Below are 18,709 nucleotides of genomic sequence, written 5' to 3'. Positions count from 1 at the left end.
GTTTTAATTATTAAGTTATCAAGAACATATTTGTTAAAAAGGAAAAACAATTAATAGATTTATATTATCTACTCACCAATTAGATAGATATGATTTAAAGTTCTTTCCTTTTCTTCTTTTCTTAGTTATAACATATTCAGCTCCACTCTGGGATTCAGAGACAAGAGGTTAGAGAACAGAGGAAAAGAAAAGAACAGAGAGAAATGGAGATCACGGCGGCGTGGTGGGTGACATGGGTTTTAGGGTTCATCCCCTTGATGATTTTGATCTTACAGTGGTGGAATGAACTTCGGTATGTTTTACCGCTCAAACGCGTTTTAGCTTCTAAGAATCTGAAACTCCCTCCTGGTTCCATGGGGTTCCCTTTCATCGGCGAGTTGCTCACTTTCCTTTGGTACTTCAAAATTGTTCGTCGTCCTGATGATTTCATCAATTCGAAGCGAGCCAAGTAAATGCCCATTTCCCCATTTTCTTCATATTCTGTAATTACATTAAAACAACTTTTCGTTCATGCTTGTTTGGGATTGTAATGATTAATCATGTTGAGTATATTTGTTTGTCTGCAATTAATCAGATATGGTGATGGAGTTGGGATGTATAGAACATATCTTTTCGGCTCTCCATCCATCATTGCTTACTCCCCTGCTGTAACTCAGTTTGTGTTCCGATCAGATAATTTGTTTCCCTATAGATTTCCCACTAATGATCTTGTTGGAGCCAATTCAATGTTAGCAGCCACTGGGGAGCATCATGCTAGGGTGAAGAGCTATGTAATTGCTGCACTTGCTCATACTGATTCTCTCAAGAAAATTGTTCTTCATGTTCAACCTGGTATCAAGGCCTCTTTACATTCATGGGCTGAGAAGGGGATTGTCACAACATTTGGTGTGGTGAAGAAGGTCTGTTCTTCATATAAATTGGGTATTAATGTTTTCATTTCTAAATTAATAATGAAAAAATGTAATGCAGATTGTATAAATTTCAGTGTAGATTGATAACTATGAATCTCTTTAGTTATAGAGTTCGATGATTCAAGTTCGAATATTAATATTACATTTTTGAAAAAATCAAATGATGTAATAATATATAACTGGAAATTAATGTCTTTATGCCTGCAGATGGTGTTTGAAAATATTGCTCAAATTTTTGTTGGCATCGAACCTGGGCCCCTTTTGGATGATATCGGTCGATACTATGCTGGTTTGGTTAAAGGGTTTAGAGCACAACCATTCAACATTCCGGGTACTACTTATTATCATGCTATTCAGGTAATTCAATTCAATTAATATGTATATTATCACCACATGGAAAATGACTTATAATAATGCCAAAAACCATGACTATAGAATCTTTTTCCATTGATATAGCTCCTTACTCCCAAAGATACCATTATTTGTCTACTTTAGAAGGTTTACCAACAGATCAATTGTCGCAATAAGGGTCTCTAACAATAGTTTGTGTCGTTGGCAAAATTCTTTACCGACAAACTTTTGTCGAATTAATTGTAGTAATGTAATGAAGTAGCTGTTACTATATGCCAGTGTATTCATGTTAAAATATGTTCTTGTTAACTAGATGCATGGAAGTGGTACACTCATAGATAGTATATTGAGTTATAAATTCATATCAATTTTATGTATGACTTTTTTTCCGAGGACAAGATACTTCCAAACACACTAAATTACTTAAATTTTTACAGTGTCGAAAAAAGTTGATGAAAATATTTAAGTTGGAGTTGGAGAAGAGAAAAGAAAACAAAAAGTTGGATGGAGAAAATAAGGATTTGATGGATATGCTAAAGCAAATAAAGGATGAGGAAGGAAAGAAGCTAAGTGATGAAGAGGTGCTCGACAATATAGTATCACTTTTTCTTGGAGGTTTCGACAGTACTGCATCTGTATCGGCTTGGGCCATATATTACCTCGCCAAAAACCCAGATGTTCTGCAAATTCTTAGAGTAAGTACTGTTCAAACTTCATTTCGTATTCTCTAATTTAATTCAAAGAATATTCTCATGATGGATTAACTGCTTATACATTTTGTGGAGCAGAAATCAAGTTAGTTAATTGTTGTTTTGTTGTATCATGCAGCAAATGTTTATAATAATTCCATATGCTTTATCATTATGTAATGGATGTTTTCTGGTCTCAATTTCCAGGAAGAGAATATGCAATTGGGTGCAGTAGAGGGAGAACTTGTCACATTTGATCAAGTTTCACAAATGAAATATACTAAGAAGGTAGTGATGATATATGATATATGAAATATACTAAGAATATATGTGTATATATATATACATATACCTCAAAATTATGCTTGAACTAAGAAATCAAATGTTGAATATTGAATCTTGAAAGGTAAAGATCTGCACCATCCACATTATGTATTTTAACTTAACAATGACCATGTGAAATTCAGGTAGTGGAAGAAACAATAAGAATGTCGAATGTTTCACTAATTGCCTTCAGATCCGGTGATTACGATGTTGAATACGAAGGTCTTCGTTCTTTGATTTCAATACATATTTTATTTGGAAGTGAGAATGCTGTTTTGATTTCGAAACTTGATAGAAACACTCCATTATGTTGGTAACTTCTTTTATATATTCTAGGATACTTACTACCGAAAGGATGGAAGGTACTTCAATGGATTCGATATTCCCATACAAATTCAGAATACTTTGAAAATCCTTCGTACTTTAATCCAGATAGGTGGAATGTAAGTATGTTTTCTTTTCTTATTCACGTAACATTTATTAAAAACTTATAAATAGAACTCAGTTCTCAAGATTATTCACTCACTCAAACGTAAAAATTCTCGGAGATCATACTTATTATTGACGACCTCGAACATGTTTCCTGTTAGCAATCAACAAAACCAGAAGCATACCAAGCTTTTGGTGGGGGGTCCATGAAATGCGTTGGTACCGAGCTTGTTCATACACAACTAGCAGTCTTTCTTCACCATTTGGTTTTGGGATACAAGTAAGAATTATATTTTCTCTTATCACTTTTCTTTTTTATAAAATAAGTTCTTTGACTAATAATATATATATATATATATATATATACACACACATATATATGAAAATGTAGGTGGGAATTAATAAACCCAAATGCAAAAATCAACTACCTGCCTTATCCCAAGCCGGAAGATGGTGGAGAAATTGCAATTACTGCAATCTAATTGCAATTTATCAGTGATAGAATTGTATTCAATTGTGTGCAAATACATAAATAAAATTAATGCTTGGGGGAACCATTAGTTGCTTAAATTAACCATATGAAAATAATCATCATCATATATATATATATATATATATATATATATATATACATGTATTATAAAAACTAGTTCTCAATACATGCTGTGTGTGTATTTTTTTAATTTTTTAAAAATATATAATTAATTTAATTATACTAAATAATAATTATATTGTTTTTCAAATATGAATGATATAGGTTAATTGCATATATTTGTCTTGTTATCATTAATTTTTTAGTCGTTTATCCTATATAAAAAATAATATTAGTTTTAATATAAAATTATGGTATACAATATATATATATATATATTAATAATCATAAATTTGATTACATGTCTTCTAACTACAAAAATAAGAAAGATAATAACACTATATAAAAATAAAATGTTATTATACGATAATTCATTATTATAACTGTTAAACATTTTATAATTAAAAATGTAATACCATATATATATATATTAATGGTCAAAGATTAAAATACACATTTTCTTATATAATTAAATTTCATAATTTGTTCCAATTATTATTGAAAACTTTATGATTAAATAAATTAAAAAAAATGTAATTGTCGCAAAATGCTAACAGCATTCCACGTGGTTATTCAATGCCAAAACTTTATATGTACAATTATGATAATGTTTTAAAGTAATTTTGCAAATATTCACAGGAGAGAATATGAAATGAAGTCTTTTCCATAATATATATATTTGATCTAATTCTATACACCTACATGTGTGTATTAAATTATAATGAAAGTAATTAATTTACATGCATGTAGCAAATTAATTTTAAAGTAATTTAATTATATATGTATATATATATTTACATGTATTAAATTAATTTTAGCAATCATCTAATTGCCATCATAACTTGGTTTTGATAGATAATTAACATTTATTATATGATTTGATGTAGTTACCATAACCAAATTTTATATACTAATTTTAGAAATAATTCAATTTATTTAATATTTTTTAAAAAATTTTCTATCTATTAAAATGTCATAGATACATGTACCACTATAAAATTTAGTTATAAAATATGATATAGTAGAACTTTAAAAAATTCTAAAAAAAGTAATTAACTTATAATATTTTCATTAAGTTTAATTTATTACATCATTTATTTATTAAAATAAAAAATTATTACTAAATCTATTTTTTATTAATTAATATCATAATGTGTGCATAAGTATGATATCTTATGAAAAATTCTTGTTCACAAAAAAATTATTAAATCATGTAGAAATCAAATATAAGTCGAAAATTATTATTTAATTTAATAGTTGATACATTTTTTTTACTTTAGAAAGAATTACGGTTAAAAAATTTGAGAAATACGTGATCTTATTCTAATTTTTTTAAATTAAATATATTGTTTTTGACAAGAGATTGAATTTAATGCACCTAAACTAGAAAACTATACCAAATTTAATACATTTAAGGCTAATAAATAATGAATATGCTTATTTTTGGCGAAGCATTATAATTGATGGATAAACACTACATTTGCTGTTTTTAATAAAATATACCATGTTTAGTTATTATTTTAAAATTTTTTCATTAAAGTCTACCTACCCCTGAATGACTCAGATGGTACATGTATATATATATGTATATGGGGTGGTGAGTGAATGTGGCTAGAGATAGAGATATATATACATATATATATATATAGAGAGAGAGAGAGAGAGGGAGGGAGAGAGAGAGAGATGGAGATGACAATGGAGGGATATTGGTGGTGGGTGACATGGGCTATCGGTGGAGTGCCTTTGGCAATTTGGATTCTATGGTGGTGGAATGAGCTCCGATATGTATTACCTCTGAAACTTACAAACTCAGCTTTAAAGCATTCAAAACTTCCTCCTGGTCACATGGGTTTTCCTTTCATCGGAGAGATGCTCTCTTTCATCTGGTACTACAAGATTGTCAGTCGCCCAGATGATTTCATCGATGCTAAGCGAGCTAAGTAAATTCCCGTTTCCCCCATTTTCTTTTTTCTTTCGTTTTCTCGCATTTAGAACCCGATTTGGTCAGCTTTTGCCATTAGTTTTTGCCTTTCAAAAGCACTTTTTGAAGATGATTTCATCAGTACTAAGCGAGCCAAGTAAATACCCATTTCCCCATTTTCTTTTTCTTCCATTTTCTCGGGTTGAGAGCCCAATTGGGTCGGCTTTTATCTTTACTTTTTGCCTTTCAGAAGTACTTTTATTAGATGATTTCATCAATGCTAAGTGAGCCAAGTGAATTCTCATTTCCTCATTTTCTTTTTCTTTCATTTTCTCGAACTTAGGGCCCGACTGAGTCAGCTTTCATCTTTAGTTTTTCCGTTTCGAAAGCACTTTTACACTCATTGATGGTTGATTGTTTGTGATGATATGATCGGTCAGGTATGGTGATGGAGCAGGGTTATATAGAACATATCTCTTCGGCTTTCCATCTATCCTTGCTTGCACTCCGGCTGCAACCAAGTTTGTGTTCCACTCACATCTTCTGTTTCCCCATAGATTCTCAACAAAGGAACTGGTTGGCCCTAATTCTATGTTGGCAGCTACTGGGGATTACCATGCCAGGATCAAATCCCATGTCACTGCTGGACTCGTTCATACTAATTCTCTCAAGAAATTCCTTCTCGTCGCTCAACCAGGCATGAAGGCCTCTCTTGAATCATGGGCTCAAATGGGTACCATCAGATCATTTGATGTTGTCAAAAAGGTACGGACTTGAACTTATTATTTATATTTTCATTCGTTTTTAATCATTAATATTAATGTAATATAATCTAATATGCAGATGGTATTTGAGAACATTGCTGAATTTTTTGTTAGCATCAAACCAGGACCTCTTTTGGATGAGCTTCTTGGTTATTATATTGATATGTTTAAAGGGTTTAAAGCACGCCCGCTTAAGATCCCAGGAACTACATATTACCATGCTCTTCAGGTAATTCAATTCTGGTTAATTTATCACCAATGCACATTTGCTTAATTTATTGATCATAGTTTATTGATCGTTTGCTATTACATACAGTGTCGGAAAAAGGTGCGTGAAATCTTTAAGATAGAGTTGGAGAAGAGAAAACGAGATAGAAAAGATGGTGAATACAAGGATTTGATAGATGCTTTATGGCAAATAAAAGATGGGGAGGGAAATGTGCTAAGCGATGAAGAGGTTCTCGATAACATATCGTCACTTATTCTTGGAGGTTATGAAAGTTCTTCTGGTGTTGCCGCTTGGGCTATGATTTATCTTGCTAACAATCCAGATGTTCTCCAGAAACTTAGAGTAAGAATTAACTACTACTTTTATATCTTAATTTTCTCATGCTAGAAGTAGATAACTCATTTGCCAGTATAATTGAAGAGTGTTGTTATATGTTTATTGAAGTTTCTTAATAACCATACTTTCGTACAGCACTGAATGTGTTAATTCAAACTTTCAAATTGATTTTTCAGGAGGAGAACATGGAAATAAGCAAAACATTAAGTGAGGGAGAACTGCTTACTCTAGACCATGTTTCAAAAATGGTGTATACGAAGAAGGTATTTAATGATTTCTTACATGCTTCTTGCAAGAGTATCTATATAGGCAATATTTCCAGTTATATATATATATATATATATATAGGCAACCAAAACAATTATGTTTTCATAATTGTGTGTATACAAATATATATATTTATATGTGTATGTGTATGTGTATGTGTATGTATATGTTGAAGAATTTTAAGAGATAGTTTAACTCTAACTACTATTTGGTTGGGAAATTGAAGGAAAAAGAGACCAAGAGAAAAAATTCAATTTTTTATTTATAATTGTTGCAAAAAAATCTTCTATGTACGTGTCATATATATAGAGGTACTTACACTACTCTTAAACTTTCATATATATATATATATATATACCATAATTAAGTGTAATTTATAATCATAATTAGGTATAAAATATGAACCACTTAGAAAAACATAAAAAACACATTTAAACATAATACATTAACTATTTAAAAAATTCAAAAACACATATTTAAGTTTAATACATGAATCTAATATAACTCAAAAGATATATATTTAACCTTAATACATGAACCACCTAATAAAATTTAAAATATACGTGTCCATAGATAAATAATCTTCTTAATTCGTAAATTATTATTTTTAACAGTATTTATCTACGTATCTTAATTTTGTTATTCTTTAGTATATATAATATACTTGTAAATAACATACTTGGAAGTAGGTGTTTGAAGAATCAGCAAGATTGGCAAACACAACTGGCTTCCTTTTCAGAGCTGGTGATCAAGACGTTGAATACAAAGGTGTTTATCCTTTAGTTTTTTTATACTTTATCTATTAATTTTAGTGTGTTATTACACTTACGAATTCAAATTCGGGTATGATTGGTTCTTAAGTTTTATCGCAAATGATTGCTAAATTACAGGTTATTTAATACCAAAGGGTTGGAAGGTAATTCAATGGATTCGATATGCTCATGAGAGCTCGGAATACTTTGAAGACGCAATGACTTTTAATCCGGATAGATGGGACGTAAGAAATATTCTTTCTGTGATCTTCTTAATTGATCGTAAGTTAACTAAATTAATTTTGTTAGTAATTATAATTAAACTTGCTTTGTTAGCAGCAATATGCAACAAAACCAGATGCATACCAAGCTTTTGGTACGGGAAAAATGAGTTGTCCCGGTCCCAAACTTGCTCAGACACAGATTGCAGTCTTTCTTCATCATTTGGTTGTGGGATACAAGTAAGTATAATACTCTTCTTCTTTTGAATTCTATATATACTAATTAGACAATGATTTTCTTTTACTCTCTCTCTCTCTCTCTATATATATATATATATAATGTATGTAAAACTGCAGGTGGGAAATAATCAATCCAGACGAGAAGATAATCTATACATCTCAACCAGTCCTAAATGGTGGAGGCAAAATTGCAATTACTGCAATTTAGTTCTTTAAATATATGTTTTCTTGTGGAGTCTAATAAATAAACTGGATATTCAGTCTAGTATGTTTATTGTAACTTGTGAGCTCTTTATGTACTTAAATAAGACAAGTAGATTAGAAGAAAGAAATATTTGTCTGTGTCCAATTTTCTTGCTTACATGTATATATATATGTATATATATATATGCAATATTGAATTTTCGGAAAAGTGGAAAGTTCCAGAAAAATTACATGAAGTTCTGCATATAAAAATTGTACAATTTAAAATATAAAAATATATATAATATATTAATTGAACCAAATACAACAATAAGATATATTGACATTTAGAATATGAAAAAAGCAACAATCAAAACTTTTTAGAAAATATTTGTATTATTCTTATGTGCTCAGTCAATAATATACTTCCCAGCCAAATTTCAATATTTATAAGCAAAAAATATGTGATTAGTTTATAATACATATGTAACAGAGAACAATTTAACTAGTCTATAATGGGAGAGAGAGAGAGAGAGAGATGACAATATTTAATATTATTTTAAATTTTTTCGAATTTAAGTCTACCTACCCACGAATGACTCAGATAGTACGTGTATATATATGTACATGGGTTGGTGAGTGAATGTGGCTGGAAAGAGGGAAAGAGAAGAGAGAGAGAGAGAGAGAGAGAGATGACAATGGAGGGATATTGGTGGTGGGTGACATGGGTTATCGGTGGACTGCCTTTAGCAATTTGGATTCTATGGCGGTGGAATGAGCTCCGATATGTACTACCTCTGAAACATACAGACTCAGCTTTAAAGCATTCGAAACTCCCTCCTGGTTACATGGGTTTCCCTTTCATTGGAGAGATGCTCTCTTTCATATGGTATTACAAGATTGTCAGTCGCCCAGATGATTTCATCAATGCTAAGCGAGCCAAGTAAAATTCTCACTTACCCATTTTTTTTTTCTTTCATTTTCTCGCATTTAGAGCCCCATTAGGTCAGCTTTTGTTTTTGGTTTTTGCCTTTCGAAAGCACTTTATAAGATAATTTCATCAATGCTAAACAACCAAATAAATTCCCATTTAGCCATTTTTTTTCTTTCATTTTCTCGCATTTAGAGCCCAATTGGGTCGGCTTTTCTCTTTAGTTTTTGACGTTTTAAAAGTACTTTTGCAATCATCAATCGTTAATAATAATATGGTGACTGGTCAGGTATGGTGATAGAGCAGGGTTATATAGAACATATCGCTTTCGGCTTTCCGTCTATCCTTGTTTGCACTCCAGCTGCAACCAAGTTTGTGTTCCATTCACATCTTCTGTTTCCCCATAGATTCTCAACAAGGGAGCTTGTTGGACCTAATTCTCTGTTGGCAGCTACTGGGGAATACCATGCCAGGATCAAATCCCATATCACTTCTGCACTTGTCCATACTAATTCTCTGAAGAAATTCCTTCTCGTTGCTCAACCAGGCATGAAGGTCTCTCTTGAATCATGGGCTCAAATCGGTACCATCAGGTCATTTGAGGTTATCAAAAAGGTACTGATCTTAATATTTTTTCTAATTTAATAAGTCTCTAAACATTATTATTAATGTGATATTAATCTAATATGCAGATGGTGTTTGAGAACATTGCTGAATGTTTTGTTAGCATTAAACCTGGGCCTCTTTTGGATGAGCTTCTTGGTTACTATATTGATATGTTCAAAGGGTTTAAAGCACGCCCACTTAAGATCCCAGGAACTACATATTACCATGCTCTTCAGGTAATTCAATTATGATTAATTATAATAAATACATATGATTAATTATAACAAATACACATTTACTTTGGAATTGACTTATGATGATAGTCGATGAATTAATTCATTGATCATTTGCTACTACGTACCGTGTCGAAAAAAAGTGCGTGAAATCTGTAAGGTAGAATTGGAGAAGAGGAAACGAGATAGAAAAGATGGAGAATACAAGTAGCATTGATACATTTCACACACACACACCTCCTCTTTTTTTTCATGTTTTCTTCTTCTTTCGGCTTGCAAGTCTCTACTCCAAGGCTTTTCCTTTTATAGGTCAGAGAAGTCGAGAAGATTAGTTTTTTCATCCAAAAAATCTTTCAAAAATCTTCTGAATTGATTTTTGCTATGTCATTAAAAATCTACAAGAGATTAAAGACAAATCTTTTTTGATTGCGTATGCGATTTACTCTTATCTTCTTTTTGGCGGTGATGGGCTGGAACTAATAATCTCTTCCTCGTCACATGAGGGAATGTTCGCTCATCTATTACTCAATTGTCACTCAATCTCACCGTCTTGATGCATTACTGATGTTTGTCACAACTCACCACTTTAATTAACATGTCAAGTGGATTATCATCAATGTAATTTTTCTCCGAAGAACTCATCTCCTCCTATACTGCTTTTGACCACTGAGTTTCTTCTTTGTGATTATGAATTTGTTAAGAATTCTCAAGCTCCCCCTCTTCAGTAATCGTGACATACTCATAACTCAAATATTTAGTGGATGAATAATGTGTTCGAGTTGACCTTCTAACTTGAGATTCTTCTTAAATCTAAGGTGAAAGAGGTTATTCTCCTTATTCAACATCATTACTAACATCTACTGGTATTTGTATATAATCAGTCTCATTTCCTTCACTAGTGGCACATTTGATTGAAGGAGAAATCAGTACAAGAAGGGAAATGTCTTCATTTTTTGTAGTTTTTTCTAATATCTCAAAGTCCAACAGGGTTTTATGTTCATCAAAGATCATATCTTTATACCTGATGATTTTCTTCTTTACTGTATCTCATAATTTTTACCCAAATTCTACATCTCCATAGCCTAGAAGAATACGTGGAATAATTTTATCATCTAATTTCTATCTCTACTCTTTAGACACATACACAAATGTCTTGCACCCTAATACCTTCATATGAGAGTAAATATTATCATTCTCAGACCATATTATCTTAGAAATATCAAAATCGAAAACAGTTGACAGAGAATTATTAATTAGATAGCAGACGGTATAAAGTACTTTATCCCAAAATAGTTTTAGTAGATTAGTTATTTTCAGTATGCATTTGACTTTCTCTAAAATGGTTTTTTTTTTTTTTTGAAAAATACCGTTGTGCGGAGAAGTACCGGAAACAATCTTTTTATGTATGATTTCATGCTGTAAACCATAGTTCTCAAACTCCTTTAAAATATATTCGCTACTATTGTCACTACGAAGATAATTTCCTAATTAAAAATCTAAAAATACCCTTCATGCTTATTTAAGAACACAATTTATTTTCCTATGCACACACTTTACTTATAATCCTACAATAATTTTAAAATTTTACCTATTTTGGATTAAATTTTGTTAAAATTTAATAAAAAGAACACAATTGACTATTTTTATTCTAACTTATTATTATATTTATTAAGAATTAAAGGATGAAAAACATGACACTATACTTTGTTTTAATCCTCAATTGACATAAATTTAATTTGAAATAGATTTTAAATAATTTCTAGAAAATATATATTAAAAAAATAAAATCGCATATATGAGTACATTGGTTGTAGACCTTGTCTATTTGCTCCATAAATAGGGATAGTATAATAACTTCCTATTATTTAAAATTTAATGTGATTAATTAACGGGAGGAGATAAATACATAATTTGATAATTAAGGAAAGTAAATGAAGAAGAAGCAAAATTAGAGTGTAGTTATTGAACATTTAATTTCTGAGGTAAGATAATAAATATTGGTCAATAATGGAAAAATATCTTCTAATTGTTAGTAATATAATATTACTTATTAAGTATGGACATAAGACTCCCTCATTGAGCTAGCTGGTTAATCATGGCGGTCTGGTATCTCTCGTCCCTTCTACTATTCCTAGTACTCTCCATCTTCACCAAGCACTTTCTGAACAAAATCCACAACCTCCCACCAACCATATTTCCATGTTTACCGATCATCGGCCATCTCTATCTCCTCAAGCAACCAATCTACAGAACCTTCTCTCGAATTTCCAAGCAAAACGGCCATGTTCTTTTGCTCCGATTTGGGTCCCGTCAAGTCCTTGTCGTCTCGTCGTCGTCAGCTGCCGAAGAGTGTTTTACCAAAAACGATATCTTTTTCGCCAACCGCCCTCGCTTTCTCATCGGTAAACACTTGGCTTATAATTTCACCTCCATCTCTTGGGCACCCTACGGTGAACATTGGCGCAACCTCAGGCGGATTGCTTCCCTCGAGCTCTTATCAGCCACCCGCCTCCAAATGTTGTACCACATCCGAGCTGACGAGGTGAAGAAGATGATTCGCAACATCTTGGAAAGTCAAGATAACCTTGTTGAATTGAGAACATCGCTTTTCGAGTTGACGCTCAACATGATGATGAGAATGATAGCCGGAAAACGTTACTATGGCCAGAACGTGGAAGATGTTAAAGAAGCAAAGAGGTATCGTGAGTTTCATGCAGAGACCTTTACGTTGAGTGGTTCAGCTCCTATTGGAGATTTCATACCATGGGTTAAATCTTGGGATCTTGAAAAGAGGATGATAGACTGTCAAAAAAAGAGAGATGAGTTCATGCAAGATTTGATAGAAGAGCGAAGAAGGAAGATGAAAGCTGATAATTCTGATGGAGAAAAGAAGAAGGCGATGATTGATGTCCTATTGTCGCTGCAAGAATCAGAGCCAGAATATTACAGTGATGAGATCATAAAAGGGTTGATGCTAGTAAGATTCCATTGATAAATTAATACAAAGTTCGAAACTTTTAAGCTAAATTCAAATTTCCTTGTGTTGTCAGCCATTAATGCTTGTATGTTCTAATGACTTTGTAATTTTCTGTGGAGGTTCTTCTGATGGCTGGGACTGATACGACCATCAATACCATGGAATGGACACTGTCTCTGTTACTAAACCACCCAGAAGAGCTTAAACGTGCTCAAATGGAAATAGATAATCACATACCAGAGGGTTGTCTTCTTCAAGAATCGGACTTGCCTCACCTTCCATATCTTCGCTGCATCATAAATGAAGCAATGCGTATGTGCCCAGCAGTCCCCGTGTTAGTACCTCATGAATCATCGGCAGAGTGCACAGTAGGCGGATTTCGCATTCCAGCTGGGACGACATTAATGGTAAATGTGTGGGCAATACATCATGATCCTAAGATTTGGGAAGATCCAGAAAAATTCAAGCCGGAGAGGTTTAGAGGGATTTCGAAGACTGCCGGAGCTGGAGTGAAGGATGGGTTCTTTCTGATGCCATTTGGGTATGGAAGGAGAAGTTGTCCAGGTGATGGATTGGCTATGAGGGTGATAGGGTTGACTCTTGGCTCGTTAATTCAGTGCTTTGAGTGGTCGAGGGTTGACGATGAGATGGTGGTTATGACTGAAGGAGTTACCTTCACCTTGCAGAGGGCCAAGCCTCTACAAGCTAAATGTCGTCCAAGAGCCGCCATGGCTGACCTTCTTTCTCGAATATGAACCAAAATGAACTTGTTAAACTAGCAAAATGTATGGTGTAGAAATTAATAAATAAATAAAGTCTAAATGATTAACTTTTAAACCATTTATGTTTTTCCTTTTTAAAGTTTATTTCTTTCTTAATAATCTCTTACTTATTTTTATATGATTTATTTTTGATATTTTAATCTTAAATAAAAAAGATATGTAAATAATAAACTTTATATAAGAATCATGTAACGGTCCCGAAAATTTAAATGAAGATGTATGTATTAAAAATTTTAAATGCGGAAGCGAAATAAAAATTCTGATTAACATCAATTACAAAATAACCATAAACGTATTCAACGTATGAAAGAATAACCTAATTAAAAAAAATACTCGAAATAAAAACTATAAATAGAACTATAAAATCTTTAGGCGTCTAACTCGCCGTCTTCCTGCGGAACGGGCTCGGGAACCACGTCTTCCTGATCTAAAATGGTTAAGTAAAGAATGAGTTACACTAGCCCAGTAAAGACATCACACTATCTCAATACCACAGAAGTAAAGGTTGGTAGAAAACAAAAACGACTAATGGAGCATAATTTATAACAAACTCATTTATTAATGATAAAAACATTTACTATCCACTTACCTCGATGAGATTCGTGAAAATAACATATAGAAACAATAACATTATAACCATCATAAAATCATATACACTTTGTAACATAACACATGTTATACTTTTGCACTTCAATAATCAGACAATAAATTTCCTCTTTTACCAGCCTACTAGTATCCATGGGGATCCATAGGGGGTCCCCGCTACACGTGAATCATTAACATTAATAACTTAATTCCAGGGTCATCCCCATACCCCGTCCGGTATGGGCGCTAAAATACATAAGGTCTCCATACCCCGTCCGATATGAGAGACCACGTTCCCGGTAGGGTTCCCTACGGATCCGGTCCGTCCACCATCTCCCAGGATATCTAGTCAGGCTGTCCACGTTATCCATTTATCAATTTACATACCTTTTCTATTTTTTTTTTAGTTTTCTGTTTCTCACATAATCATGAATATTTAAACCGGTAACGAGCATCCAACAAGGCAGGCATATCATCGGATTCACAAAATCAAGCCATAATGAAGTAAACAGTGATTCATGCATTCAAAATCATAAAATAAATAGATCAGATACCATAATGCATTTAAAACTATAAAATAACAAAAACAGCAACTGACCGAAAATATATCAAACTCGGACTCCATTAGCAACCTTAATTAATTATACATATCTATTAATTCACGAAATGCCATTTTATTATTTATTGAGCTTTAATACCATGATAGAAAATAGGGTGAGAAATCCTTACTTATTTCGGAGTCTGAAATCGGGTCTACAATGCGCCTACGGACTGTCCCTAAATTCCCTGAATTTTTTTTTGAGAAACTGAAATGCACTACCAGTACCTGCACGTGTCCCAAAAAACCCCAAATCAGACCAAAGGCCCCTTTTTTGGCCAATATCAGAATTCCGGCATGGCGGCTCCGCAGTGCTCCGGCGACGATATCGCCGCCCGCAGCGTCGATTCGCCTCGGGCTGGCCGTTTTCGACCGAATTCGGCCAAACTTGCATTGGTTACTGAGATAAAACAACCCTAGGGCCCTCGGTGGGCTAAAAAATCACAAAAAACTGAGACTTACCGGCGGAGCTCTCGGGTGTGGCGGCTTCTCCGGCGTGAGTCACGATTTGATGTTTTGCTCCTGTCAACCTGTAGAGAAAAGGACAGTGGTGTAAAAATTTCATCGAACGGGAATCGAAAAGGGCCTCATCGAAGGCAAAGACCGAGGGTACTGACGGCTAGGGTTTGGGGTCGGGTGTGGGTGAAGTTATTTATAACCTTTCCCTTTTAATCTCAGCCGTCCATCTTGATTTAATCTGTACCGTCCGATCGCGATTAAAATGGGAATAAATCTGGACCGTCCGCACGCGTGAGATCTGGGCCGTCCGTGTGCGTGAGATCTGGGCCATCCGCACGCATGAGATCTGGATCGTTCGATCGCGTGCACGCGGATCGCCCGCATGGCTCTGTCCCGCGTGGCCTCCCGCGTTAGCTTCCTTGCCACGCGGCGTGTTCTGGTTGGCCAGGGCTGCTAACTGGGCTGCTGACATGGCCGTTGATGTGGCACAACTTTCTTAAATTGCGTTTTGAACCCTGTTTTCTAATTTTCTTTTCAAAAACACCCCCAAAATCTAAATTTTCACCCATTTTTTCCAAAATCAATTTCAATTAAATCTCAAAAATAATTTTACCCTATTTTATCATTATTATTATTTTTATTAAATTAAATTAAATTAAAACCTTATAAATTAAATATTAAAAAATTAAACTAAAATTCTAATACAAATTAAAATAAATTAAAAAATAAAAATAATAAAATTTGGGTGTTACAACTCAAGTTAGAATCTATTAATAAATAGAATGTGTATCAGATTATATTTGAGTGATGAAGAAGATTATAATATAAAGTGGTAATTAGAGTCAAGTATTGTAATTTTGAATATTAATAATACATATTAAATAATGACAAATAAATTAACAAAATTTTAACTAAGAAGAAATAAGAATCAAAGTACGTAATAATTTATATTATTATTTTAGCGTTCAAGAAGTAAAAAGGAGAAAATAATTTTAATTTTTATTATTTTAAAATAATTAAATTATTTTATTTTTATTACGTCAAATAACATTTAAAATTCGATATTTAAAAATAATCAATTAATCAATATTATGGGTTCAAATGGATAACACGTAATATGATTGTTAATAATGTTAATATTTATCGATGAAGAGGGATTAATTTGAATTATTAAAGTAATTTAACTTCAAATTAAAACGATAACTAAATTTAATAAAATAAAGATTAAAAAAAAAATATTTAGAATGTAAATTATCAAACACGTTGTGATAAATATAACTATGAGGTTAAAATAAGTTTAATTATGAGAGAATATAATTTTTGTTAATAAAATAGAAACTGACTACATAAAGTTTTATGCATTATTAAAATAACAAATGCAATATTATATAAATTTTGACAAAACAAAATTTAAAGTATATATATATATACTCTCTCTTGGATTAGGCATGCACTGAGAGACAATCAAAACAGTTCATCTCCCTAACTGTGTGTGTGTGTGTGTGTGTATATATATATACATGTATACATATTGGAAAAAGTTTTCAGAGATAGATTTGTTATAAATTGGAGGAAGAATATAGAGACTTAATTTTTTAATTTGTGGTAGTTATTATAAATCTTCAAATATATGGATATAGGTGTAAACACAATTATTAAAATTCTGTATATATATATATATATATTAATCATAATTAAGTTTAATTTATAAATAATTGTTAAATTTAATACACTAATCAATAAAAACTCACAATACACATATTAATTATCATATTTATGTGTTATATTTAACTTTACTTCTTATAACCATACTTTTGCATAGCACTGAATGGGTTATTTCAAAATTTCAATTTGATTTTTCAAATTGATATATTAATAAAAAGACTCAAAATACATACTTATATATAGATATCAACACAATTAAGTCTAATTCATTATCATAATTAAGGTAAAGTATAAATTATTTAATAAAACTTAAAAGACACATGTTTAAATTTAATACATTAACCACTTAGAAAAACTCAAAACATATATATTTAAGTTAATACACAAACCACTTTAAAAAACTCAAAAGACATATATTTATAATTTTTAACTCCTTAGTAAGACAAACAATCTCCTTAATTTATAAATTATTTGCAAATTATTATTTTCAATAGTATGAACTTATGAATATCAAATTTTTTATTCTTTGGTATATATGATGTAAAACCTCAAAACTTAAATGGAAACAAGGTTATAAATTAAACGCGAAAGCGAAATAATAGAGTTTGAGTTTATATTCCTTACACAATCATTTAAAATGCCCAATAAAAATACAGAAATGTATATTTTATAACGGTTCATAAAAAAAAACGTAATAACATATGAAAATAGTAAACAAATGTTGTAAGGAGATTAACCTCCACTAACTCTTGATAGGATCCGGAGGGACACCTACTCACAGCCCTCCTGCTGATTAAGATCTTGATGTTGATCTTCTTGATATGAAATGGTTAATAGAGGAGGGGGTGAGCTACACTAACTCAATAAGAATATCACACTACTCATCGATACAAAAACTAAAGGTTTGTAAAAATTGTAAAATATAAAACGAATAATGGAGCTCTTAATTTAAGTAAGTTCGTTTATTATAAAAAAATTATTTATTGCATATTTACCGTTAAGAGATTTTCAAAATCGACCTATAAAGATAATAACTCAAATAACATTATGATTTCATATTCAAGTGAGCAAAAACAACGACTTTCCTTTTTATCTGCTTACTAGTATCTCTAAGGGTTCATAGGGATGTCCCACTATGTGTGAACTCAATATCTAAACTTGTCAACTAACCGGTCATCTTTATACCCCGTCCAGTATGAGTGCTAAAAATATCATCCCTCGATACCTCATCCGATATGATGGTGAATCGGGCCGTCCTCATACCCCATCTGGTATGAACGCAAAAATACTCTCTCGATACCCCGTTCGGTATTGGGTAACGTTCACGGTAGGGTTCCCTATGTACCCAGTCCGTCCACCATCTCGCAGGATATCTAGTAAGACAACCATTTATTAATTCACATAATCAAGCAATTTTCTATTTGCATATTAATTTCATATTTCACAAATCAATCGTAAATCACGCAAGACAAGCGATATATGCATCAAAGAAGAACAACTGAATCATTTAATCATTCTAATATATTATCATGTATTTAAAGCTGTAAAATTAAATAATCAGTTAAACATGACAAATAAATAACTAATCGGTTCTGGCTCCATTAGTGACATGTAATTATTTTCAAAGTTTTCTAAATTTTACAAAATATCATATTATTGATTAT

The 18,709-nt window shown here is 31.9% G+C and overlaps 2 protein-coding genes across 3 annotated transcripts; both read left to right on the top strand.

Annotated features, from left to right (window-relative positions):
• Nucleotides 1-88: 88 nt before the first annotated feature.
• LOC110819626 (ent-kaurenoic acid oxidase 1-like) lies at nucleotides 89-8,375 on the top strand. The gene is made up of 16 exons (XM_088211714.1): nucleotides 89-448; nucleotides 575-899; nucleotides 1,119-1,268; nucleotides 1,700-1,957; nucleotides 2,159-2,239; nucleotides 2,419-2,497; nucleotides 2,612-2,718; nucleotides 2,866-2,984; nucleotides 5,658-5,982; nucleotides 6,061-6,210; nucleotides 6,298-6,552; nucleotides 6,723-6,809; nucleotides 7,503-7,581; nucleotides 7,704-7,810; nucleotides 7,905-8,026; nucleotides 8,144-8,375. Exons 1-16 carry the CDS (start codon nucleotides 204-206, stop codon nucleotides 8,232-8,234), a joined length of 2,580 nt encoding a protein of 859 aa, XP_088067840.1. The 5' UTR covers nucleotides 89-203; the 3' UTR covers nucleotides 8,235-8,375.
• Nucleotides 8,376-8,873: 498 nt separating this feature from the next.
• LOC110819798 (cytochrome P450 81Q32-like) lies at nucleotides 8,874-13,766 on the top strand. Of its 2 annotated transcripts, XM_088211898.1 has the most exons (4): nucleotides 8,874-9,152; nucleotides 9,430-9,755; nucleotides 9,833-9,982; nucleotides 13,076-13,766. In XM_088211898.1, exons 1-4 carry the CDS (start codon nucleotides 9,125-9,127, stop codon nucleotides 13,709-13,711), a joined length of 1,140 nt encoding a protein of 379 aa, XP_088068024.1. In that variant the 5' UTR covers nucleotides 8,874-9,124; the 3' UTR covers nucleotides 13,712-13,766. The 2 variants fall into 2 exon arrangements, with proteins under 2 accessions (XP_088068024.1, XP_088068023.1); XM_088211897.1 differs by lacking the exons at nucleotides 8,874-9,152; nucleotides 9,430-9,755; nucleotides 9,833-9,982 and adding an exon at nucleotides 9,998-12,956.
• Nucleotides 13,767-18,709: the final 4,943 nt, after the last annotated feature.

Source organism: Carica papaya, chromosome 9 (genome assembly GCF_054855325.1).
Source record: "Carica papaya isolate Zhongbai chromosome 9, ASM5485532v1, whole genome shotgun sequence".
Classification (NCBI taxonomy): domain Eukaryota; kingdom Viridiplantae; phylum Streptophyta; class Magnoliopsida; order Brassicales; family Caricaceae; genus Carica; species Carica papaya.
The sequence above is the reverse complement of the archived record's forward strand: the minus strand, read 5'-3'. Positions and strand labels throughout refer to the sequence as shown.

Excerpts from the sequence above, each read along its gene's own strand:
- LOC110819798 (XM_088211897.1), top strand. The coding sequence starts at position 12,075 with ATGGCGGTCTGGTATCTCTCGTCCCTTCTACTATTCCTAGTACTCTCC. Across the intron at positions 12,957-13,075 it reads TCATAAAAGGGTTGATGCTA|GTTCTTCTGATGGCTGGGAC; the intron begins GTAAGATTCCAT and ends TTTTCTGTGGAG.
- LOC110819626 (XM_088211714.1), top strand. The coding sequence starts at position 204 with ATGGAGATCACGGCGGCGTGGTGGGTGACATGGGTTTTAGGGTTCATC. Across the intron at positions 1,269-1,699 it reads CTTATTATCATGCTATTCAG|TGTCGAAAAAAGTTGATGAA; the intron begins GTAATTCAATTC and ends AAATTTTTACAG. Across the intron at positions 2,498-2,611 it reads TTACGATGTTGAATACGAAG|GATACTTACTACCGAAAGGA; the intron begins GTCTTCGTTCTT and ends TATATATTCTAG.